This window comes from Micromys minutus, assembly GCF_963924665.1.
Source record: "Micromys minutus genome assembly, chromosome: 23".
Classification (NCBI taxonomy): Eukaryota; Metazoa; Chordata; class Mammalia; order Rodentia; family Muridae; genus Micromys; species Micromys minutus.
In genome coordinates, this window is record NC_137958.1 from 34,159,900 (window position 1) to 34,186,196 (window position 26,297).

The following is a 26,297-nucleotide window of genomic DNA, read 5'->3' on the forward strand; positions in this document are numbered from 1 at the left end:
CCGGGCTGTTACCAGTCCTGGGAGACTATGAATAAAGCTGCTATACATTTACATAGAGGTTTCTGTGAGTATGTGTGTATATATGTGTGTATATATATATATATATATATATATATATATATATATATATATATATATATATATATATTTACTCTCCCTTTCTCCAGGGTAAATTCCTAGTTGTGGGATTGGCAGGTTGCATGGCATGCATATACTTAACTTTCCATGAAACTGCCAAACTGTTTCCCCAAATAGCTGTTCCATTTTGCCTTCCCATCGACAGTGTTAGAGGATTCCAACTGCTCTGCATCCTCATTATTTTAATTGGTGTTCTGGTTAGTGAGTGATTTATTGTAAAAAAAAAAAAAAAAAACTAACTAAAAACAACAACAACAACAACAACAAAATTAAATTGGCAAGTATACCCGTTAGGTCCATCAAAGAATGCCTTTCATGTCTCCTAGCCTCTTCAGAAAATCTTGTCAAGTTATCACAAAACTCAGCAGACACCTTAAGATCTTATTCATGCATGTATACGTGTGTGTGTGTGTGTGTGTGTGTGTGTGTGTGTGTGTGTGTGTGTGCGTGTGCATGTAAGGGGAAGACAGTCTCATGTAGAAAGCTGGCCTTGAACTTGCTATGTAGCTGGGGATGAGTTTGAACTTTTGACTTTCTGTCTCTGCCTCCTGGTTTGCGACTATCAGCCAGTATACCAGCCCACTTTATGAGGTTTTAGAGATCAAACTCAAGGCTTTGGTCGTGGCACACAGGAACTGTGACTGGTGGAACCACACTTTCAGCTTTTCATTAGACTTTCTAGGCTCACCCCCTTTCACCCCCTTGATGTTTAGGAATGAGTTGATAACAAGGAGGAAGGAAAATGCAGCTTGCTGAGTCTACAGGAAGATCACTGAGAATGAATAATCTCTTCCCCTACTTTAATAAATGCCATTTCATGAAGTGAGGGGGCCTCAGGGATGTCTGTTTTCATAGTTTTGATGCTGGTCATCACCTAAGAGTCCTTGAGCTGAAATCCTTACTCTGTAGTGCCTCTACTGGGCAGGGTATGTGATTTTTCCCATTATGAGTGAAAAATGAACAATCAATCAAACAACAACAGCCCTGAAACCAGAGAGGGCTATGACCTACAGCTGCTGGAGGCTTGACTTGACTCAAGATATAACTGGCCTCAGAGATAAGTTCTTGATTTCTGTCCTAAACTAGTTTCATAAATCTCTCCTTAAAGGGTATATTTGAAAACTGGCTTCTGAAGAGAAAAATAAGAAATGTGAGTGAATGGGGCAATATTAGTTCTTATGGGAACTTTGCCTGTCTTAGCATTCTTTCTTATAGCTTTTGATCTATAGCAAACACTTGGATGTAAAAGAAGCCCTGGCTTGGAGACGGATCACACGGGTTCAGTTCCTGGGGTTTTATTGATGGCTCCTTGGTCCCTAGTTTCCTTATCTGGGTAGAAGTATGTTAGATGCAGAGGGCTCTATGATCCTTTCATGATGCCTTTCAAGTACTGAAAGGTAAGGAACCTCAGCAAGTCACCAAGGGCTCTGGCTTCTCTTACTGCCCTACTGCCATTCACTGTCCTCTGGGATGGTGAGCGTCTCCGTGAAGCCAGGGTAGGTCTGTAGTGCATTCTTCCACTTGGTCCCCATTCTGTCTTCTAGTAACTGTACCCAAATTTACCTGGAAGAAGCTCATCAAATAGCCTGTTTTCCACCATTGATCCTAGAGAAAGAAGACCCATGCAGGATACATTCCAAAACTTCAGCTACAGATACTTGTGGCCATCCTGTCTCCTAAAGAAATGCCTGATGCACTGAAGAAATGGAGGAATCGGAGCTGAGGGCAGGGAGGTTGCAAATAGGAACTATTAGACCCAACTGTGCAGGGAACTTATAGACGTGTCCGTCACCTGAGGAGTAAGCCGATTGTCATATATTTAAAAGGTTAATTATCCAATTACCCAATTAAGACAGGCCCTCATTTAGTCTAGGCTGGCTCAAACTGACTACATAGCCAAGGATAACCTTGAATTCACAGTCCTCCTGCCTCCATCCTGTAAATGACAGTTTCACTGGTTTGATGTTTGACTTAGTTTGAGTTCAGATGAATTTTGGTAACCATTAGCCTCTGAACTTTCTTATCATGCATGGCCTACCCTGAAAGTTCTGGAACAGTTTCCTTAGATAAGAAAGTTAACTTTAAAAGATCCAAGAAAGGCCCATTCTGAGGCAGTGTTGCTTGGCACCACATCTACCATAAACATTGATCATTTACCAGAGGCCTTCCCAATGCAGGTTTCTTGGCTGTCATGGTCAGTCACATGGATTTGCCTCCAAGATGGCATCTATGTCCCAACAAAACTGAAGGGACCTACTTACCTCGGATGCCAGTCCGAGGGCTTGGAAGCTGCCTCCAATCAAAGCAGGAAGCAGAGAATTACCTGGCTTCTGTGGAGGACACTAGTTGACCACTAAGCCAGGTGCAGCACTGATATATTGGAAAACTTAGTTAATATTCCCATGAGCCCTTGCTAGAGACTGGCTCTGGGGTGGGGTCTTTGTGCAGCATCCCCTAAAAGGGGAGCTCAGTGCTGACTGCAGAATGGGACCGTAGGTAGGAGGGACCTGGTAGGTGTTGTCTAATAGGTGGGCAGCCTCACAAAGTGTCTTCGGGGTCCTCAGCCCTGGCCCCACTCCAGTTATAGAAATTAGCTAGTGCACATGGAATTGCCTCTCCATACCGAGGGTGCTGCCTTTAAGCAAAACACATTTTCTTGGGCAAAAATTTCCAACAACAACAACAACAAAAAAGTGGTGGCTTTTCTAAATCAGTACTTTCTAATTCTGAGACTGACAGTTTTTTTTTTTTTTTTTTTTTTTTTTTTTTTTTTTTTTTCACTCACCCAGAACTCAAAATCAACTTGGCATTTCTAAAATTACATTTTGAGGGGACTGAATCTGTAAAGAGAGCCCGTGCCAGTTGGGGAAAGAAGGCGTGCACAAACGGAATCAAGCCTGGTCCCTCCTTCCAGGGTGTGCATTCTTTATCTGTTAGCCAAGGGAGAGGGAGGGGAGCACAGGGTCATGCGGAAGCCATCAGAAACAGCAGGAAAACCAAGGAGAGCCTGGGTCTGTGTCTCAAGCTCCAGTGGAACTGTGGCTCCGGCTGACTGCCCAAGGGGAGGAGGAGCTGTAGTGAGACTGTTGGCAAAGAGGGCAAAGCCACATTGTCTCCTTCACGTCAGATAACACTTGTGTGGGCAGTTGGGGAGGCCCCAAGGTGGGTCCCAGAGGTAGCCTCTTGGCCAGGCGGGTGTACAGGGCACTTACAAGGGAACCGGGTGGCAGCTGCTTCTCCTTACATAGGAGAGGTGGTCAAGGGGCTTTGTGTGAACAGGATCAAAACATGCCTCTCAAAAGGGATCAAGGGGCTGCCCAAGTGGATTGCAGATGGGAACGGAGATTGAGTCTTTTTCTTTTCTTTCCTTTTCATGAGAAATATAAAGAAAGTTCAGGGAGAAAATGCCTCCATGAGCAACCCTTTCCTTTTCCAGTTGCAAAGCTTATTCAACTACCGTGGTCCTCTGTTCCCCCACTCACTGATCAGTTTGAAAATGCAGCCTCCCCACCGCTTACCCTATTCAAAACGGAAGGACTCCACCTCCCTCGACCTCCACCGCCGTTCTATTGCCTAGATGGAGCCGGACAGGCTGTCCAGATTCGGCTCCTCACGGTGACTTCTGGGGTTTTCATGGCTACAAACAAATGTGACCTGGGATGAAACCGGGACCCTTAGTCCTTATTCCAGGATGGCTGACTTGATCTGGCAATCATTAATCCATTGTACCCAAGGTGACTCTCCAGTGGTAGTGTCTAATGGCAGAGGCATGTGTCTAAAGTACATGACTGGAAAAGAGAGGTAGGGTAGGAGCCAAACCCTCAGGGAGATGGTAGAGCTCCCTTCTTGGAGAACTGAAGGTGCACATAGAGGCACCATATTCTATTGGTGGAGGTAGGCTGTGAGGACTGAATAGGGTTGCCATGGTGTCTCACACAGCAAACAGGCTCCTGGGATGGTACGTTAAGGGGATGGCAAGCAATGCCTGTGTTTGGAGGAGTGCGAGACTGGGTTCTGATTCTGTATCATGACAACCTCAAAGTATGTTAACGTGGAGCTAGAGACGATTCTAGTAATGATACCCCTGATGGTACAGGGCAGCAAAGCCAGGGAAAGGTACCCAAGCTAAGCCCCCCCCCTCCCCCCCGCTGGCTCCAAGACATTTCCTATACCAAGAAGACATCTTTAACAGCTTGTGTCTCCATCCCTCCGAGTGGTTTTAGAACTACAGTCAGGTCCTTCCTGAGGTACTCCTGTGTTTCTGAAGGTGGCCCAGGGGGCCTTCTCTGAGATACGCAATAGGAGCCCAGAAGAGGCCGATTGCCTGGTCTACACACAGAGAGAACTTTTTCTCTGGACCACTACGACTGGTTCCTCCATCACACGGAGCCTTATGAACACTAATCTACATGAACGTCAGGGCATGCGCTTAGTAGGTTACCTGAGACACAGAAGAGGAGATGCCAACTCGGGGGTCTGCGATACTGACTGTGTGTATCTGACCCGTTGATGTGTTCACAGGCGAATCTGTTCTTACCACATTCCTTGGTCCTACAAAAGTCACAGGCAGCCCTTGTAGTTGGCTACCTCATGTGGGGATGTGCAGGTTTAGCCAATAGCTGCAAAGCTGCCCGTGGGGCCCCCGGCCTGCTCTGTTGCATATTCTACAATGCTTTTCTTAGCACAGCTGGGCCACCACACAGGATCCATGAGGCTCCCGGAGTTTATAGTTTTGAATTCGGCTAAGGAAAAGATGAAAGGAGACGCTAGGATAAGCAAGGGTGGCTGCCTTCGATAGGAAGGTCCGTCCACGCAGCAGAAAGGAGCCCAGCTCATTGGCCAGTGTGTGGCACGTGGCCACAGCCAAGTGTGGTAGGAGACCGTGTCTTTGGCTGTCTGGAAGGTGGCACGGTAGAAGGGCTCATCCGGAAGCCTCCTCTGAGGGGTGTGGGGACACCAGCAAGCACAGAACGTTTCGCCTCCTGGTGCCCTGAGAACATGGAATTTAGCCTTGGGTTTGACCGCGGTGTACACGGCAATGGTCCTGAAGGATAGCAGTGTGAGCAAGGTGGGCAGCTGGCTGCTCCCGTGTGCTGTTCCTCTACTGCTCAGTGCGCGTGGACAACATACAAAGCAAACGGAACTAAATGACTAGAGTGATAGAAACAGGGCCTCGGCCCTCTTGTTTTATTAAAATGGCATGTAAATAGTAAATCCGCAGACCGAGCATGTTAGACTTCCGCAAGCCCCGGGTGAGGCGCCGCCGAGCGCCCGAGGCCTCCCCTTGCTGAAGGTTGCAGACTCATGCATTGAGCAATTCGTGTTCTTTATCAGTTTTCCCAATAGCGTCAGGATTTGATAAGGGGTCGAGGTCAGCAAAGAGGCTGAACCAGGCAGTCAGGTCCGAGGCAGCCTTGGCAGGCTCTGGGGAAAGAAGAAGAAACGTGAATAAACTCGCCTCTGCTATGCTGGGCTCAGACAGGTCCAGGCAGCATCTCAGAAGGGACAAATCCCATGACCCTTGGTCTCTAACCATTAGGGAATTCCATGTCCCCTGAAGGGCTGGCTAACACAAACTGTGGCCTGGGCTTAGTTAAACAAACTTCCAACTGCAGGACAGCCCCAGCAGTGGCTACAGCTCCCAGAGATACTCAAAACCCCACACACTACCCCCTTCAACCGGGAAACAGTGTGGCTATTTCAGAAATCAAACTGAAGGGCTGAGGAAGCAAGCTGTCTTCCAGTGTCTGCTAGAACAATCCTTTCAAGTCCTCTGGGTCAGGGGCAATCTGGTGTTTCTTTTTTTCAACCTTCAAAGGTGCAGGCCCACAGGTCGTATCCAGGCCCAGTCTCTCCATCCTTGCTTTCCCTTCCCTTTGTGGGCTTGAGATCCCTCCACTCAGCCTCGCCTGAGCTCTTCCTTCTACCTGTTTCCCCCTCTCAGAAACCATGATTAGACAGCCAAAGTGCCTTCCAGATGAGGAGAGAATTTTCAAAGGAGTGCCCGCTGCCAGTGATTTATAAATGAGGGCTCTTTCATATAAATCATTCCACGTGAGTATCTACTCCACTGGTTTGATAATCCATGCCTTTCCCCCTGCCCAACAGGTGGAGATGTCAGAAGCATGAATAGATGTCTCTCGATTGGGGTACCCTTCTTGCAGGGAGCAGCTAGGAATGTGCTTGCCATCTGGCTGAAAAGAGTCTCAAAGCTGCCTAGGTTGAAGGGATATAATGGGTTGGCGTTACATAAGTCTTTGATCCTTCCTCTATGTGACACCGAAGCTGTTAGGAGAGTGAACAAAGCACCTCAGTGCTTTAGGCTCATCCCCATAATTCCCATCATAATACCCAATGGGTGCATTACTTTGTAATGACAGAGGCAATGTATGTATTATGTCTTAATATATGAGTATATACACATAGCATATAGAAAAAGCTAGTCATGGCAAGACTAAGTATTCCGAACAGTTCTCCGAAGAGTAATCCAAGTAGGTTATTACTACAGGTAACCGTAATTGAATGCTACATGGATAGCCCTCACAACCCTGGCTTATTTCCATTTGACATACCGAGAGCAGAGAGAATCTCAAGTCATCATGCTGGAAGTCCTATGAGGATACTGAATGGGACAAGGCTGATATAGTTTATCTCAGTTCTTGATGGAGAATGTAACGTTAGCTTAAAGATATCCCCAGTGAAAATATGCTACACACTTACTTCCCCTTCCTCCTAAGCTCTTACAGAGGTCTGAGAGGGTCCCCCAGGGAGTAATCACAGACTTGCACTTCAGAGCTAGGCCAGCTGACTGCACTTTTAAGGAGACCGACCCTCAGATCCTCCAGGTCTCCACTAGGAGTAAAACCAGGTGCAAATTATTTGCATGGCACTTAAAAGAACATCATAGGAACATCATAGGAACACTTTCTGATGATAATGGGACAGACACTTCCTCTAATGTCCTGTGGTCAAAAGGAAAGGGGGTGATGACCAAAGCAACCGAGATAAAGTCATGAATACACATGAGATCTCCTGCCCAGCAGATGTGGACTTCGGGGGGCCTGTTCCAAGACAGAACAAATCTCACGAGCTTAAAAGAACCTCTTTTAATACCTAAGAAGCCCAGCCTAATATTCAAGACCAAAGGACATTAGATCTAACAAGAGCTGTCACTCCCACCCTACCAGCTGCTGGGCACATATATGGTTTCTGCCCATGGTGACCTCCAGCAGAGGATGGAGTGACAAGACTTTTCTCCGATCTTCCCCAGACTGGGAAGAGACAGACGGAACAGGAGAAGCATCAGATCATACCGAACTGAAACACATGGGCAGCTAAGGAAGACAATGGGTTCTGAAAGGCAACCAAGAAGCTGCCGTATCAATGCACTATTTTTCCTTTTTATGGTTTCTACCTATTTTCTTGTGGAGCGGGGTGACTTCATGTCGACACCCCAAACCATCAGGAGGAAATCAAGATCTATGGTTTCTGGTCACAAGGGGGCTGGGGGGAAGGCTTAAAACTGAATGCCAACGACACAGCAATAGAACTAAGTAAATACACATCTCTACCTAGAGGGTCATGCACATCTCTTTTTGGACTTTGGAAAGTTGAAATAAACAGCAGTCCATCCCAAAAGATGAGCTTAAAGAGCCTGTGCTGATGCTAACTTTATGCCATGCCTTACAATGTCACTTGACTTGGGTAACCCAGCATTGTCAGACCCCTGCCCCTTGCCAGAAGAGCATGACTAGACGCCTTTAGCCCTCTTCTTTTAGGGAGCCAAGCACCTTCATTTCCCACAACAGTTATTGTTTGTCCTGAATATTTTGGTCTGGTTCAGTCTTCATTTCCCACATACACCCGTAAACCTCTGCTGCAGTTCTCTGTGGATGAAGTCCTGTCGACTGAAAAAGGGGTGCAGGATTTTTCTGCAGAGCACTGAGCAGGTAGCAGTTTACTTGCTGAGCCCACTGCTGATCCTCACGTTAAAATGTTGACCATCAAACAGGGCAGCACTATGGGGGTGAGTCTGCCTAAAACTCTGTCCTTTTACTGATATATTCTTGCTCACAGTGCTCTGTATGCCTTTGTAAAGAATAATTTAGTCTCCAGTGGAGCCCTGAAGAGAGACCCTGTTTGGATTGCAGCGTTCAGATGGACCTGAGACTACAGTTTCTTGAAGAAACTGTACATTGTACATGCTACAAAAATTAAACAATTGAACACCATTTGTTTAGCCTGCTACTCTAAGGTCCACACTTTCTAGTGGACTCCATTATACAACTGATCTACTTTTAATAGTTTGTATTTTTGCTACATTTAGGTGTCATGAACCCTTGAAGCCATGGGTCACGTATTATCTTATTCTTCTGTCATTTAGGACATTGACTGACACACAGTAGGGGTTCAGACATATGACTCTTGAGTTAAGACAAACTATTAAAAAAACCCTTTAAGTGGCAAGAAACACTCTTGGTACACCATCTTGAATGGCAACATTGTACTTGGCAGCACACGTGGTTTCTAATGTTCACTGGCTAGATTACTTCATTTTAGACGGGCAGTATACAGACTTAATAATGAAAAATAATAGGTAATGAAACAGACGGCCTGTGACCCATTTACTTAGCATAAAACAATGGAAAACAGAAAGGATTTTAAATGGCATTGCTATTCACTGAAATGTCACTTAGACAGCTACAGGGTGATTCATCACCAGCCGGAAGCTTGTCAAGAGAGCCTTCTAAGATGCTGGAATTCCAACCTCCCTGTATGTATTTATAAGAAATCTTTGACCTGTTCACTTACAGCGAGAGGATTTTATGGCATGTAAATTCTACTCCAATAAAACAATTTTAAATGACCGCTGTTTGGTGTGATCCAGGAATAACAAAACCTCCTGAGTTCCTAGAAAATTGGAACCATTTTCCTTCTAGACCCAAATCACATAAAAGCGGTCAAGGTGGAAAGTGAAGGCTGCGGTGCAGATGTGTGCCCAATAGTTCCAGTTAGAGGAAAAGCCGGAGGGAGTCCTTCCTTGTCTTCATACCTGCCCACCAGTACTGTGTCTCCTTCCCTCCAACCCTGCATCCCGTCTCCGGACATACATCAGCTGTAAGCCAGTTAGTTCAAGATGCTGAGTGACTGAGACGGTGTTAGTTTAGGGAACACTGTCTTGGATGGCCTGTTGGCTGGACCAGTATGTTTGTTAGGTTGACGGGCCTGGAGTGAGGAAAGGGACACTTTCAAAAGCTAAGGGCCTACTTCAGGATGTCATCTTCCTAGGCAGCCATGAGACATTGTGCAGTTTTAGGCTCTTGGATCTCATTGTCCTCTCTGACTGAGTTCATGGAGATGCTACTTCCAGAGAGAGCCCAAATAACCTCAGGGGTGGGTGTGTGTGTGTGGGTGGGGGGATCTGTGTGAGGGGTGAGTCCAGAAGTTGATGCTGCTATTTGAGAGTAGAAACCCAACAATTGCTTCCTGCTGCTTCAGAACCACGTGTGATAGTACAGCTCTCAAGAACACTGGATTAAAGCATGTACTCAGCTCACGGTGTTTTCCAGAGTACGGAATGGTGTGTGTTCCTCCCCAGGGCACCAGGGAGCACTCTGAAGTGGAGCTTGCCTCCTTTTCTGTAACATGCCACTTGGAAACTTACATCTGTAAATTAAGTCACATTTTAAACGTGCCAGAAACTAAAAGTGCATTCTCTCTTTACTTGAAGATCTGTTTTAAGCATGTGTGTGACTGTGTGAAGGACGTGAGTGTGTGCCGGTGGGTGTAGATGCCATGGAGCTCAAAAGCATCGGGTCCCCCTTGGAACTGGAGTCACAAGTGGTTTCGAACTGCTAAACGTGGACACTGGCAGCTAAGCTTAGGCCCTCTGCAAGAGCAATACTGCTCTTAATGGTGAATCCATCTCTTCGGCACCACGAATTGTATTTTTCAAGTCTACCAAGTAAAGAGATGATGGTGCAAGAAAAAAAAAAGTATGTATTTTCTTTTTGGGGGTGCTGGGAATCACGCCCAGGGTACTGTGCATACTCGGCAAATGCTCTGTCACTGTCGCAGAATGGCAACTGTCATGCAGCCGGCTGCTTCTGTAACTAGGGGCGATTTGGTATAGCTTAGCTCCAGTCAGAAGCTCTGCAAGAACACTGAGAATCCACAAAGGGGAGGCTTTCCCACCACAGAGGACATACACGAAGGAGGAAGAACTTGAAGCCATCTCCTCTTTGGAAGCTGAGATGGTGGGGTAGCATAGTGGTCCTTGGCAATTTTACAGACATATGGACATCCTGACTCCTCCTCCCCATTAACAGGCAGCATGTAGAGTCTCATTCACTTCTCACCATCCTTCTAACAGCTTGGATGTGGGCACGAGGGGAGAAGATGTGGAGTTCCATGGCAATCCCAGCCTCCATCAAACCTCTCTGGAAATTATTTAGGGGAAGGGTGCTAGGAAGATAATTATGGGCGGAATGACAACCAGATCCCCAATGTCTTGCCTTCTGTCGGGAGAAACTGCTCTGGAGAAAGAACCGAGTGTTGGGAATATTCCAGCAGTTGCCATCAACTGTTCCCTAGCCAGTGGTAGTTGGCAGCAGCACTTTTTAACACATAGGTGTGGCTAGACAGATGCCTCCCTAGGTCAAGAGAAATTCTTTTAAGAGCGAGGTAGTGGAGGGTGGAGGCAGGAGGGCACTCCAAGCTCACGAACAAACCGCCAGCTCCGGGCTCCTCTGACATGTCAATGTGCTACCCATTTGCAGAAAACACACACACACACACACACACACACACACACACACACACACACACACACACGTTTGCTAGAGCAGCCCTTGGTATACCAATGAGCCAGAACTAATATTGCTGAGCAAGAGGAGCAGGCAGAGCTAAGCACGTGGGCCAGAGAATGCTTTGCTATGACTGTGTCTCACCACTTAAAGCAAAGGGCCCAGGCAGGGCTGCTGTCTCAGGCTAGGGGGCTGGGGGCAGGGGGCTGGCTATGAATAAACAAAGGAGGAACACCCCAACAATGGTGGCCACGACCCCTCAGGTTCATTGTACATCTGCAAGGTATGCATAAGATTCTTGTCTCCCTGGGCTTTCGTACGAGTGGAGTGGGATCTGGTGTGTTAAAAGCGGGCTCTCAGTAAAGCTCTCAGGTTTTCTGTGTACCTCAGCTCGCCTGGGGAGTCAACCCTGAAGTGTTATCTCAAGGGTTTACACCATAGGCTTGCCACCTTTTTACCTGGTGTCAAGTCATTTGTCAGCCGCTCTTACTCCCTTCAGCCATGCCTCCCTCCCTCCCTCACCACCCAGCCACCCGTCAGACAAGGGCATTTTAAATGCCCACTGAATTCTAGGCATTGAGCTACGATCTGAGCGAGCCACACAACTGTGGATCCCGTTTCTATGACAACCCAAGGAAGAGACCGAAATGAAATCAGTTTTCCCATAAGGTGAGGTAAGAGGGTGATTCAAGTACAGGGTGTAATGGAAGTGTGGAGCAGAAACAGCTAATGCAGATTGTTAGGGTGTGGATGAACTGACATCAAGACTGAGACTTAGGCGAAGTCAGCCAAATAGAGTGCTACACACATGTGTAGCAGAAGGTGCCAAAAGCCTTATTGGTGGAAAGATGTGGGTGTACCGAATCTTAGTGTGGCTAGAGTCCAATGGATGGATAGAGAATGTGATTCACCATATAGTGATGTGTGTGTCTGTAATCCCAGCACTTGAGAGGCTGAGGCAGGAGGATGACCGAACATTTGAGGCTAGTCGTGGCTACCCAGTGAATTTCAGGATAGCTTGGTTCATATTTCAACACCACCGTCTAAAAAAAGGATACTGGTTTGTTGGCACAGTTATGTCACTGAGTCATGCAAAGTAAAGGTGTGGGAGTTGTGGGCAGCCATGAAACTAGGGCTAGGTACGGAAAGGGCCTCTCGTTAACCAAGCTGAGGATTTAGCCCTCGCTGTGGTGGTTTAAAGTGTGACAACTTGGCAAGGCATGTGACCTTTTGAGTTTCCTGGATTTCCTCATCTACAGAGTGGGTAGAGGAGCCAGTTGTGAAGGATCCTTCTGTGTGCCAGAGGCATTTGAATTCTGCAGGCTCTTAATTTCTGCCATGCAAATGTGGCTCAGCAGGCCTACAGCTCTAGGCACAAGCAGAGCGCTTGCTCTGTGATCCTACCGTAAATACCACAAATGTGGGACCGGATCTTTTCCTACCGTAAATACCATAAATATGGGACCTGCTCTCTTTCCCTTGACACCTTGCTGGAAATGTCAGTTTCCTGGCATAAGGTCAGCCTGAGGTTGATTTGAGATAACCCAAACCTAAAGCCCACCCAGACCCAAACCTAAAGCCCACCCAGATGGCAAGAACATCTAAGAACTGGGCAAAACAAAGAGCACCTTGCGGGACACACACGTGTCTGGGATTCTGCAAAGCTGTCTGCAGAATCTTGAGCCAAAAGATCTGGAGCACTTATTTTAAGCGGCTGGTAATCTTTCCTGTACCAGTGTACTTTTAAGTTGAAATTCTTAACCTTGGGAAGGACACGTGTTATGAGGCTTCAAGCCTTCTTTTTAGTGTCTTCTTCCTTGGTGCTCTCTGGCTGACTCGCCCCTATTCATATTTAGAAGCTCCAGAGAGGCTTAATTTTTTTCATCATTAATTATAGGAAGTGATAGCCACATATGATGGTTAATTTTTGTCAGCTTAACACAGACTAGAGTCATCTAGGAAGAGGGCCCCTTAGAGCTGAGGGGTGGCCTCTGTAAGAGGGACTGTGCAGATGCCTATGGGGAAATGGGTTCGTGACTGATGGGAGGAGCCAGCCCACTGTGGGTGGTGCCACTCCATTGCAGATGGTCCTGGCTTTTGTAAGAAAGCAAGCTGAGCCATAGAAAGCAAGCCTGTAAGTAGCATTCCTTCATGGCTCTGCCTCCAGGTTCCTGCTTGAATTCTTGCCATGACTTTCATCAGTAATGGACTGTGAGGTAGATGTGTGAAATGAAATAAACCCTTCCATCCACGAGTTGCTTTTCATTTATGGTTCTTTATCCCAGCAACGGAAACCAAGCTAGGATAACACTCCATCGGGCCAATAATGTTCACAAACTCCGAGAAATCCCATTAATTCCTCTGGCTTGAATAAAATGACTTGATCAGACCTGTAATTTTTGCTGTGAACTCCTAAAGCTTTTACTAGGAAGGAAGGGAGGGAGAAAGGGAGGGAGAATGGACAGGAGGGAGGGAGGATAGATGGAAGGAAGGAAGGAAGGAAGGAGAGAAAGCAGGTACACTTGTCTTCTTCCTTTTTCTTTGTAGTCTCCCTGAAGGGGTCTCAGCCAGACAACAGTGTTTTCTTATTCAAGCATTGCCAATAAAGACCCAATTTAGAATATTCTACTCTGTATTCGATCACTCAATTTAGCATGACAAGGACCCTGTCTCTCTTTACCACCATCCATCCTCTTTTCTGCACTGCTGTCCCCATTCCTGTATGAAACCGGAAATGCACAAGCAGGCTGATCACTAATAAGCCCTGCTCCCCAAGCAGCAGATGCCCGTGGGATGCGACCTTTGCTATCATTGTGCTCAAAGGTCAGGGAGGTCCTGGTGGCAGACATGGGCTCCTTAGTCACACTGCCCAGGTTCCAAGCTGCCTTTCCCAAGAGCCACCCAACTGCTTGCTTCTTTGGTTTGCTTGTCTCTAAAGTGCAGATGATAATGGTGTGTGCTCGGGAAGTGGCAGATTATATGGACACGCTGACACAGGAAAAGCGACCACAGTGCTTGGCACCCAGTGTGCACTGTCTTGAGCACTGGGTGATGAAACCTTACAGTCTGTGGCTGTTAGGTTCACAGAATTACTAGATTTTACACCTTAGCCTCTCGGAGATGGGAGCCAACCCACAGATAAGATTCCGCTGGGATAATAAGCCTAGACCAATACCACCCTTACTAAGTTTAAAGTAATAGCTCAGAGAGCTACAGAGAGATTCACCACCACCACTACCACAGGGCGAGGAAGAAGAGGGCAACTACAAAAGAAAGCTGGTTCAACTCCTTCCTACACAGAGCCACTGAGCCAATATGCCGACAAGCCTCATCTTCCGTGTGTAGTTTCTTAATTATTTCAGGTGTTACTGAATTTAGGTTATGACTCAATCTGGTTAACCAGGAGAATGCACTTTAATACAATGTGGCCAGGGTTTAACAGTCATTATTAAACTCTTATTTACATAAAACTGCTCATGCGTGTTAGATAGATTTTCTATTCAGCCATGAATACGGTGAAAAAAAAAAAACCTTAGGCTAATATTCATCCTTTCTTATTCAAGGGAATGAGAGGAATCCTCACAGACGCCTACAACACACTGAGCAGTTACTGACAGCCGTCCCGTTATCTATCCTGAACCAGGGAAGCACGGGGACTGCCTGAAGGCTGTTCCCACCGAGACTCTGGAGCCGTGGTGAACAATGAATGGGATAACCTTTATTTTCCAGCCACATAGACTTTCCCCCTTTGTTATTTCAAATACTCTAGGCATTCCATTGGTGGCCACTTACATGCGAAGGAGACCCCATCATCACCGAATAACCTTAGAACATTAATCAGTTCTTGCAGAAGCCCAAAAGGAGGAGGGAGGGGACAAACAACCAAAATGATGTTAAATAGTGCAGCACATCATGCTGTTTGGTAGCTCGATGTGGCGGCTGAGAGGAGACTGGAGATTTGCCCTGGGTACGCAAAGCCCCGTGTAGCCTAGCACCTTGTTGGCATATATGGCCCCGCCTATAACATGGTCTGGCTTTGTGGCCTTGGACCATCTCTCCACTTCTTTCCACTCACTCTTGCTCAGTCAGCTCCGAGAAGCGCCCTCCCTGCAGACCTTGTTCATACTGATATGTTCCTACCTTACAGGGTCAGTACAGGTTGTCTCCTCTGCCCATGTGGCTAATTCTCATCCATGGCTTGCTTGTCTCTCACCTTGATTAGTGCAACCCTGCCATCCCATAATCCTGGCTTCCCAAGCTCCATCCCCACGGCCTATCACCCCCCTAGCCAGCTGTTTACTTTCTCATTACTTACTGTGTCTTATTTCTCATGTTTACTGCTCCCCATTTCCTCCCCCACTAGAAAACGAGTTCCAGGAAGGCAGAGAGCATTGCCTGCTGTGTTCAGACACACTTCTAAAGCTTGTCACAAAGGGGGACCCCAGAAGATGGTTGTCAATGAGGGAGTGCATCAGCCTTTCGTAAGCACTAGCGTTAATGTGGCAAGATAAAATGAGATTGTTTGCCTGAGAAAGGCACTGCCTCCTTGTGTGCAACCTCTTGCTCATCCCAGGTCACACCTCAAATTTCTCTCTTCCTGTCAGAACACCTCCTTCTGTTCTCCCACACGTGGTTTGGTGCCTTCTCTCAAGACATGGTGCAAGGCGTATAGTGCAAAGCCCACAGCCACCATCTTGTTACAGCTCTTGGGTTCTCTCTGACCAGAGCTCTTCACACATTGTCTGTCCAGGAAGAGGCCATGGAACCCTGCTTTCTCACTCTGGCAGGAAAGTTATCTCTATTGCTCCCTGCAGCAGGGCATGCGCAGCAGAGCAGGGCCTCCACGGCTCCCTGGGGCAGCAGGGCATGCGCAGTAGAGCTGGGCGAGCTAGTAAGGACCGTTCTGTAGCTCAGCTGGAGGGACTACAGAACCTCACAGAGGTAGCCTGAAGAGCTGGCCCCTGGGGGCTCCCACAACTGTTAGGTCCTCTCCTCCAAGAAGGCTGGGGAAAGAAAGCGTGAAGAGAGCTGGAGGCTAGCACAGTGAGCAGAAGCCGACTTCTAGCATCCTCTCTATCCCTGCAATCTCCAATCCCATGACTGCTCACATGTGAGGCAGCTGCTAAACAGGGTTTACAAAGAAAGTAGAAGGGTAAACGGGAAAGGTGGTTCATGAAGGGGCGGGGCAGGGGAGGGGGCTTTTTTCATCTTGGCCCTCCAGGTCCCGTATGGATGATGTCATTTCCAAAGAGCTAAGGCTGTAATAGCTCATAATTACTTAATCATTCCCCCCTCTGCCAGTTGCTCTCCGCTTCAAGTGCCAGGTAAACATGGTGTTTATTAAGCTTAAGTTCTTGGAAAAACCGAAACAATTAGAACCTGTCTTAATAGTAGTCATTCGTATCTTGGTTTGGGTAACATGGAAGAAAAGAAAAAAAAAATACTCACAAGAGAAGGAAACAATTTCCTTCTCAAGATCAGTTTAGAAACTCCAGGCTTCACTGTGGAGCTGGTTTTTGCTCTTTGAATCACCGGAGGTTGGGGGTGCAGGGATGCGGGAGTGGGGGTGGGGGTTGGGTAAACCAGCAATGCTCAAACCAGCCATGTGGCCTGATGCTGAGCCCTGGTGCACCTTGAACACTTCTGCGTGACGAATACTTTGGTCAGGGTAGAAACTCTGCGTGTTCTGAGGCTGCGACGGGGACTTACTTTGTATGCTGTAGTCAGAATAGGAGTTGAACTGGGGCGTAAGTGAGGTAGGGACGGGGCAAGGTGTATCTGGAGCAGGAGCGGGTAGGATATATGAAAGAGACAAAGTTAAGTGGTCCACGGAAATGCCAGTTAGTACCTGAAACGGGGACACGCGTGCAGATTTGCAGGCAGGACATCCCGTGGGTATGTACTGGACGCCAGGCCACGGAGTTTTAACGAGGAAGGCACGATCCTCTCACGCACATCACAAAACTAACTTAAATCAAGGTGAAAGAGTAAGACCCAGAACCTCCCCTCACTCCCCTAAGAAAGTCCCAGGAAAGGGAGAAAGTTATTGGGAAGAATTGCTCTTTGAGTCTGACGCTACGTCTTAAAGTTGGGGTGTGATTTGGAGATTTCCGCTAAAAAGTCTCTGGATGATGTGGCTGTAGTAAATAACACTAATAATAAAATTAAAAATGGGGAATGCGTACACAGACAAAAACACTCCTGTGTTAAGGGGGTTGGGGATGAATGAACGGTAAGACAAGTGTTTCTGGTCACTGTACCTACCTTGGAGAGAGGCCTGGAAATCTTTCATATTTTGGTCTAAGAGCTGTGAAGGAAGGAATCCAGAGCCTATCTGGGGCTTGGGGTCTGGCTCTCCCTGGGCCCCCATGGGGGCTGTCTCCTTCAGCCGGTCCTCTCCAAACACTGCAGCCCACTCTCTGCTGAACTCCCCCTCATCCAGGGAGGAAGTGCTGAAGATCTCATTCAACAGCAAGAGGTCGTCCTTGTCCCCACTTTCAGGTTCTGGGGTCCCTGCCATGGGACCCAGGCAAGCTGTCAGAGGGAACAGAGCACAGAGCGTATGACTTTCAGGGGCTTGAGTCTCAGGAACAGCTGTCACGAGGGCTAGCCTGAGATAAACTGGATGATGGTTAGATATAAGAGACAGTAACCACAATAGAAATTTGTCCCATGGCACCCTTTGGTAACAGATTTCTGAAATACATTTTAAGTTTCATGTTCCCTTGCCCTCTTTATTCCAAAGCAAACACAGCTTTTGGGCATTACTAGAATTGCACTGAAATAGTTTCCACCAAAAAAAAAAAAAAAAAAAAAAAAGTCTAGGGTTTGGGTTTTGCCTTAACATAAAAACAGATCTGACAAAACACAAAACATTCCCAGGTCTGAACCAAAGCCAGAATTGAGAGCTGTTGGAGATCTTAGTTTCTTGTTTGTACGCCTTCTCAAATCTTCCCACCCTCAATCCGCACTGCCTGGGCTGGAGCAACAAGTTCACCATTGTGTTAGCCTGTCCTGCCTCGCAAGCTGGGGAGAAGCCTCACCACGCCCTGGCCCAGGGGAGCATGTCAGGAGGCACATCAACGCCCAAGACGGATGTCTGCAGTAACAGCTGCAAGAAGCAAAAGCAGAGGAGGACCTGCCTATGAGGAGCAGCCCAAGAGAGACAGGGAACTGGTAAGCCAAGGTCCGATGCCGATGCAGAGGGCTCAACTCCTGGGCCTCAGACATTAGTGCTGGAGGTGGTAATGAGCCCTGGTCCATAGGGAGTTCAGGCCCAACCACCTTGAGCAGACCTTGGCTCTCTGAGGCTCAGATGGGTTATCCCTGAGGCTGTAGGAGGAGGGGTGGCCAGCTTGGAATGTCTGGAAACGGGGAATACTGTATCAGAGTCATGTGGCCAGCTGACTTTAAAGAGAGAACCATTCTCATGTATCAACAGTGACCAGACACTGCACACTATTTATAAGGAGACCATGGCTCTCATAGATCCTATGCAAAAGCTCTTTCATTGAGTTTCTCTATTTTAAGAACGAAGGGCCAAGGGAAGCATGTTGCTTTGTTTGTGGAATTCAACTACCACGTGCAAACTGCAAACATCATTATAAGCCGTGAAGCAGGGAAAACCATGCTTCCTGTGCTTTCCTGAGCAACACTGAGATTCTGAAGATCGTGATAAACAAGATTATTAGGATTTCTCAAATATATTCATATGTCTGATGATCAGTAGCTAAGGCTATTGCTTTTTAGGTAAAACTTCTCTGTGTTCTTTTGCTGAGTACCTACATGTTAATCTACAGATGAAGGGTTTCTTGGTTTTTTTTTTAAACTCAGCAAACTGGCTATAAATCAGGGAGGGGAAAAATCTAGTAGCTCCTATCACTGTGGTTTGAAAATAGTAGCAAAGCATCACTTTAATCAGACGACTGTCTAATGTTAGCATTTTTATTGTTTACATTGTCAAAGGCATTTTCAGATAGACATAGCCTGTAGGCGTGCTAGGTGAAAAAGGCAGTACCTTGCTCCTGTGAAGAGGCTCCCCATGGCTGCAGGGGCCCCATTGACTGGGCGGGTAGGAAAGGCAGGCAGATGGTTTAGTACAGGCGGCTTGCCACTACACAGGAAGCAGTGGAGGGATAGTACCCTCAATATATCAGATGTGTTCCTCAACACATGTATTTACATATGACCCCCCTTCAGTCTCTCCCAGAATCCCCTTCTTCAGCTGTGGTTACTTTTCAAATCTCTGTACTTCCTATTTACTGGTGACACTGGAGTGCCCAAACCCTTTTTCCTCATTTGGCCTGGAGAAAACCCTATGATTACTAAGCCAAACCCACTTGAGCAACCCCATTAATGCATCTTCTAGCAATGCCTGTAAAAGCCAGGCTTGGGGAGGGGTCACTGTGGTGACTGGGATGGCTGCCCAGCAAAGATTCCCGTGAAGAGCAGAACAACGGACCACAAATGAAGAGTCCTCTACACATGAGCAGACAAGAAAACTCTTTCTTGTTTGGTGTCTAGGCTTCATACTACAGTATTGAGACATCAGTGGCTTCTGCTAACTTAGCATTTCTTCTCTTTCCTGTTTCTCTCTGTGATCCCCGGTGACGTGACCCTCAGGAGACTTCATCACCCTTCGCTCTGAATAAGGTTGGGCAGGTCAAAGTTCCTTCTCTCCCCCGCCACCCCCCACCCCCAGGCCACACAGTAACTGACTCAGGAGTACACAGGCTGAAGGCTTCCCAGGATGGAAAAAAATCTGTCCTTTCTTGGGAGTTTCGGATCCAAAGATATAAATGTGAGACTGTCAGTAAAAACAAAGCTAATACACAAAGGAAAACAACCTAAGCAGCCGGAAACGGAATTAAGACAGCGCTCCTGGACAGCTACTGAGTGAGTCTTGCTTGAGGCAGTGTATTACTGTGTCCTCTGTTACATGGGCGGGTGCAGTTTAAGCAAAATTCTCAACCTAACCTGTTTCAACATGGGCTCCATCCTTATGACCAAGGAATTCTCACTAACACTAGACCCGATCAAATGCAAGCACTTTAGTCACAAAAGTGACAAAGCGCTCTCTGGAGTCAGTTATAAACTCAGATCTTGCTTCTACTGAAGTCCAGCATTGAGTGTGGTCTACTGTTTTAGCATTCTGCTCATTTATTCACTCATATTAAAAATGTATTATTAATAAGTTGCAAATTAAAAAAAACAAGTCACCACACCCTGGCTTTTAATAGTTAAAGCAGGCTACCCAGTGCACTGTGCTCTGGAAAGGGAGCTTACTTAGGTAACTAAAAGCAAGGCAACTGGTACTGACTTGAACCATAAAACACAGAAACCTCCCAATTATTACACCAACAATTAAGATGCCTGAAATTACTATGCATAACTTGTAAGAGAAACTTAATTACAAGCCAAAATGGACAGGTTCAGGTCTGTAACCAGACAAGTCTCGACTCGTGGGGGCAGCGCTGTCAGTGGGTTCTGGGGGGGGAGCTCTTGTCATGGGCTTTGTAAACAGAGCCACTCCAGTGTGACAAAGGAGACATGGAGGGATGGGATAATGTCCTCTGGAGAAGCCCTGTCAGAACCTCCACCCATGCAGACAAATACAGGCTGCTCCTGAGTTGGGGGCCACAACTTTCTTTGGCTCAGAGTATCTAAATCCTGCCTTCAATCCCTGGTCTCCAATGCCTGACCACAGATTCTTATCTTATCCTTGTGGTGCGCACACTGTGTGGCGCGCACACTGGAGAGGCAGCCGAAGCGCCGGAAGGTGACCTCCTACCCTGTACCTTGGCTGAGGCCACCTGTGAGCTCATTCCTCCTTCACAACTCCTCCTGACAGCTGCGCAGTATAAAGTGAGAATTGCAATCTCCACACAGCAGCTTTGCCAGTGGTGGCCATGTAGGATCTCCAGCGTGCTCTGCCACCTAGCAACGCTGCCTCCTGGAAAGTAGAGAATGTAGCCAAGGTGCCATGTTTGATGCTGCTTTCTTGCCTGGGGACTTGCTCTTTTCTCAGTTATGAAACAAACAAACACATATATACTGTTTTAAACCAAGAAGATCTTACAAACCACTTCCTTGAACTTATTTCACGGATGAGGAGAAATACACCTGGGTTAGATTGCCCGTCCAAGGTTATGTGATATCTTAGTTACAGACAGTACTGAGACCTTACACACGAACTCCTAGAAGCTCTTGTGAAGGGGCGAGGCTTTCTAAGGCCAGAGGGCTCCTCCAAGTACCACGCAGAGACAGGCAGACTGTCCAAGATGGCAAAAACACTCCATATGCCTGCCCTGCTCAACACCCAGAAATAAGAAGCCTGTGCCCTAGGAAAACATTCCCTAAAAGAACTGGTCCAGAACCGGTGAGTTCTAGCTTGTAAAAGCTCAAATGTAGAGGGGAAACGCAAGTTCAGGCAGAGCGTGGAAAACTGTTGACAGCCCATACAGATAGTACATTTAAAATCATATTGAGTTTCATGACCTCAGCATAAATTAGGGGCACAGAAAATGGAAATAACAACATAGACAGAAAAGGAGAGCACAAGACAAGAAGCAGATAAATGTCACCTGATTTACCTTCATCTGTGTGAAACAGGAAGGCTCAGTACTCTGGGTTTCTCCCCGTTCCCCACAGCCTACATAATGACTAATCTTAAAGGCCACAGGCCTGCAGTGCAGATGAAACCCCAAACACCAGCATTATCCTCCCAGCACCCCAAAGACAGCGGGGGTGGTGGGGAGATGGTAGGAAACCACCTGACAAAAACAGAAAGAACAGAAAAACATTTGTCAGGTCTGCTCACAAAGTGTTCTTGTTTGGGATTCAAGAATACATACGGCTATGCAAAACTCCCTTCGGGATTAAAAATAATAATAAATAAAAATTCCAAATGACAGGGGCCAGGGTGGACATGGGGGTGATGTAAAGATCTGTATATGCTCCATGGGGAGAAAAGGGGGAAAAAAAAGAACAATCCAAGAATGCTAGACCCAAGCAGGCATACATAAAAAAATACCTGATTAGTAGAAGCCCTATTCCAACCTCTCTTGATCAAAAACATCAATCTTGGGGCTAGAACAAACCTTTAAGAATCTAAATAGGAACAATCCCATATAGATCACTGTACCACACGATTAAGAACATATATTTTACTATTTATTTGATTTCTCTGAGCAGAGTTTCACGTGGCCTGAGCTGGTTCAAACTCCTTAGGCTGGCTTTGAACACCTGAACTTCAATTCTCTACCTTCCAAGTGCTTGGATGACAGGTGCTTGCCGACACACTGCTTTCAGCATTTTATTTTAAAGGTGAGTTGCTGGTGGGCTGGGGAGGGGAAGAGGTGCTCAGTGGTAGAGCTCTTGTCTAACACGTGTAGAGAAAAAGGGTGTCATTATTTCCTAGGGTGACCCGGGGCACCAGCATATCCTAGCATACTGAAGGAGGAGTTTATGTGAGCAGATGAGGAATTTAATACTTGGTCACTGTGTGTCCTGAGGCAAAGCAAACACCGCCTGTTTGACTCTAAGGATGACTGCAGTTCAGTGACTCAGAAGAAACCCGGTGCCATGTGACAGCTTTGGGCTAACGGTTCTCTCGGAGAACTCTGTTGGCTGCTGGATGAACTGTCATCACTATACAGGAGATAGAAAGGTGAGCAGTAACCGAGGAAGAAGACAAACATGCTTGTGAAATGGGGATAACAGTCTTCTTTTGCTTTTTTAATTGGCCTAGACCTCGTGGTTTCCATAAAGATTTGTTGATAAGATGTAGATAAATTGAACTTGTCAAAATGAACTTGCTTCGGACATCATTTTTCTGCTGGGACGTGTTATTTTGGCAGAGGTCTGGGGGTGCCCAGCTTGAGGAGTGCGAAGATATGCTATACTTAGTGAATGACGGCTCCATGTCACGTGTGGTCATACGGTAACTTCAGAGCCACTTTCAAGAACCTACAAAGGTCACTAATTTGTTATTAAAGTATTTTTTATACACTGTGGCCAAAGGTTGGTTTTCCCATTACTTGTCATTGAGTGCTACAGTTAGAGTTCCTACGCCCTATTAAACCAGCCATTCTTGGGTTAAGTGCTTTTTGTTTCTTCTTTCTAAGGTGTACAGGTTATAATCGGCATTTGAATGCAGAACGTAACCCAGGAGGGCATGCATTTCCCAGTGAGCAAATCAGTCTTCCTCAGTCACAAGCTCTCTGTGTGTGCTGAGCATCCCTTCACACTGGTGGCTGTGGGTTTAGAGACGATGCCACTTACTGGGATGAACACACAGAAGAGGCACATCACCCAGGGGCCCCCACAGGGCTCCGTGGGACAACCGTGATGAAGGAACAGGGTGGCTTATGTGAGAATGAGCTTGATCAGGAAGCTCTGTGACTCCATCTTTCTGCCTGCTAACCAGTGCATCTATTAGGGAAGAGCATATCAGTGCTCGCTCTTTAGAACTAAAACGCAACGGGGCATGGGAGTTGCTTTCAGTGAGATGTCAATCTTCTTCCAATGGATCCTGGCATACAAAAAAGCTTATGAATGCAAGCAGGTTATTGCAAGCAGTAGCATTTCTGATTTTAATTCTGTAAAGAAATGCAGGCTTTACGCTAAGGGTGTAGTATTCTATCAAAAAATTAAAAAATCTGTGTATAAAGCCATTTTTTGACCCCTTACAAAAGGAGAAGGAAGCAAGTAAATTGACTCCTATGGGGCATGTAAATAAATACTTTGTTGTCAAAATGGGGTTTGGGTTAACGTACAGAGACTGGGTGAGTTTTTAAAATATAATATTCTGTTACCTTATATACTAACGTAAAGATAACTACCTATTCAGAAATCAAGTCTACTAAAGCAACAAAATTAAACACAGTTATAAAGAAAGAAGATACCCGGGTTAGGAGGAGTATCAATCCATCAAAATTGCACATGTACGATTATCAATATGTTTACCAAATGGTAAGACTGGCTGAAACTGGGTGGTAGCTATTAGGGCATGTTACACTATTCTTGTAACACTTTGGTAAGAAGAAAGTATTTTAGGGCTCCAAAAATAATTTGTAAAGGCTACGTTTATCCCATTAAAATGTTTTATTCTTAAGCCACAGGTGAAAGGCCCTTACAAAAATGGGGGCCATGTATGGCTACCCACATTAACTGTTTACTCATTCATCTCTTTGCTTGGTATGACTTCTGTTCTACTAATCACATGCCATTTGATAAAACAGTGTATAGCATGAGTCCTTCTGTAAAATATAAATAAGGCAAGCGGACTTCTGCCTCCGGGCCTACATTCCCAAGCTCTGGGAAGTTCATGACAAAGTTGTGATGACTTTGTATCACTGAGAGACTTCTTCTCTGATACGCTGTGGATTCAGCCACTGCTTTGATGGTTTTATCTTAACTTTGAACTTGACTGGATTGAGAGCCCACTTAGGAGATGACTAAGCACAGACACTAAGTATGTGTGTTTCGAGAAAACTAGACCATGAAAACCAGAGAAAAATTGGCCCAAATCAATAGCTGACCCTCTGGTAGACTTGAAATCTTAGTAAACAACAGGGATGTGTTGGAACTGCAGAATCACTGAGCTAGAGGAAGAGTCTGGCTGGGAACATGTCTTTGAGAGCAGTACCTTGGTGCTGGCTGTTTCCTGTTACTCAGCTTTCTGGCCTCTATAAGGTAAGGAGCTTTCCCCCACCATGCCCTTCCTCCATGACATATCAGCCTTGCCACAAAGTTAAAAAGTAGCAGAGCCAGGAGATGTTGGATTGCAAACATGAGCCAAGATAAACCCTTCTTTAAACTGTTTCTCACAAGCATCTGTCACAACAACAGTCTACCAGGTCAAGCTCGGACTGGGGTGACCCTAGTTTAACAGAGGTCCAAAGGGTGCCTTGGGTCAGTTTCTATGAGGAATGAACAGGGCAGGATGCCAATCTCCGGGTCTACGGATTCTCTGATGTTTGACTTTGGACTCTTAGGATATCAAAGGAAACCTTTGCTTGGATAAAAAGCAACAGCTAGGATTATGCTGAAACTATCCAGTTTCTTTAGCTTACTCTCATACAAACGCAGGGTCCTAATTAGCTGTCTGCATAAGAGGTCTAGTCCCAAGGAACATACAGTCCAGTATAAGATGCAGTGAAAATCCCTAATCTTTCTTTTTCAACTCTCCATAATTCCAAGAGTATCCCTGTATCATCAATGACAAAATATCCTTGTGTACCAAGTTCCATCCCTGACAGTTACCTGGCAAGGCTGCTGTGTTTGGTTCTATTTTACAAACAAGAACAAGTAAAACTTCCAGGGTTTATATATGAGTCAAATTGGGCCACTGATGGGAGGATCAGTATTCAAAATCCATAGGTATCTCATTTGGAAGGTTAGTTTTTAAAGTTACAACAGAGGACCTATGTCCTAATTTTCAGCTTTAAAAACACTGCCTAATTATATAGTAACATGCATATTAAATATTGCTTGATCACAGATAAGATCATTGACAATGGCTGTCACCCCAATTATTTTTTATTTATGACTGTAAAGCTGTTAAAAAAAATAAGTATTGGGTTTTCTTTGCAAGGGGAAAAAAAAGTCAAAAATTTAATCAAATTATAAACTCCAAAGACCATGTAAAGCTTACCTTCCTCAGGTTTCACTTCTAATAGTTCATCGATGGGTCCTTAAGAGAAGAGGAAGAAAATAAATTATGAGTTAAGCCCATTACGTGTGGAGTTTGAGTAAATTGTTAAAACTAGAAAGTCTGTCCTTAGCCTACCTGAGCATGCATCATGTGCAGAACTTTTGTCTATAGAAGACAAAATGCTTTTCTCCTCTTCATCTGCAATAGAACATTTGCAAGTGGTTATGATCTGCTCACAGTGGTACATGTTTATATGCTGTCTGTGGGTAAATGTACACTGTCAGAAAGAATAAACAATCTAAACTCACTCAGGCAAAGCAGTGTGGTCCTCAGTTTACCTTCTACTTCAGCTGTTGGCACTCAGTAAATTGAAATTTGGCTATGCATCTCTGTTATGTTCAATGGATAACCCATACAATTCGAATATATTGTTCTGTTTTCCGTTCATGGAAAAATGGGTGATTTAAGTAATTGACTGTTACTTTGTATCACTAATGCATTTTAACCATATGGGCCTGGTTAAGATAAAAAGACTTTTTGTTTAAGACTTTAAATCTAATATTTCCAAATTCTGAGAAAAGCTGCAGAGACAGAGGAAGGGACCCGTGGATACTAAAGGCAGCTTTGTGGGTAAGGAGATGAAGAGGTGGTGAACAGAAGGCTTGGGAGCAGTAATAGTATTTTGTATGATGCTTTAA

The 26,297-nt window shown here is 45.9% G+C and overlaps 1 protein-coding gene across 2 annotated transcripts in view; it reads right to left on the reverse strand.

The window, feature by feature from the left end:
* Positions 1–5,310: 5,310 nt before the first annotated feature.
* Positions 5,311–26,297, reverse strand: part of ICA1 (islet cell autoantigen 1) — a 133,266-nt gene continuing 112,279 nt past the window's right edge. For both annotated transcript variants that reach the window (XM_080936256.1, XM_080936255.1), the window contains exons 11-14: positions 25,735–25,797; positions 25,600–25,638; positions 17,208–17,477; positions 5,311–5,562 (exon numbers count right to left, since the gene is read on the reverse strand). In XM_080936256.1, the coding sequence (XP_080792382.1) occupies positions 5,441–5,562; positions 17,208–17,477; positions 25,600–25,638; positions 25,735–25,797 (494 nt within the window). In that variant the 3' untranslated portion in view covers positions 5,311–5,440. The remainder of the gene's footprint in view (positions 5,563–17,207; positions 17,478–25,599; positions 25,639–25,734; positions 25,798–26,297) is intronic.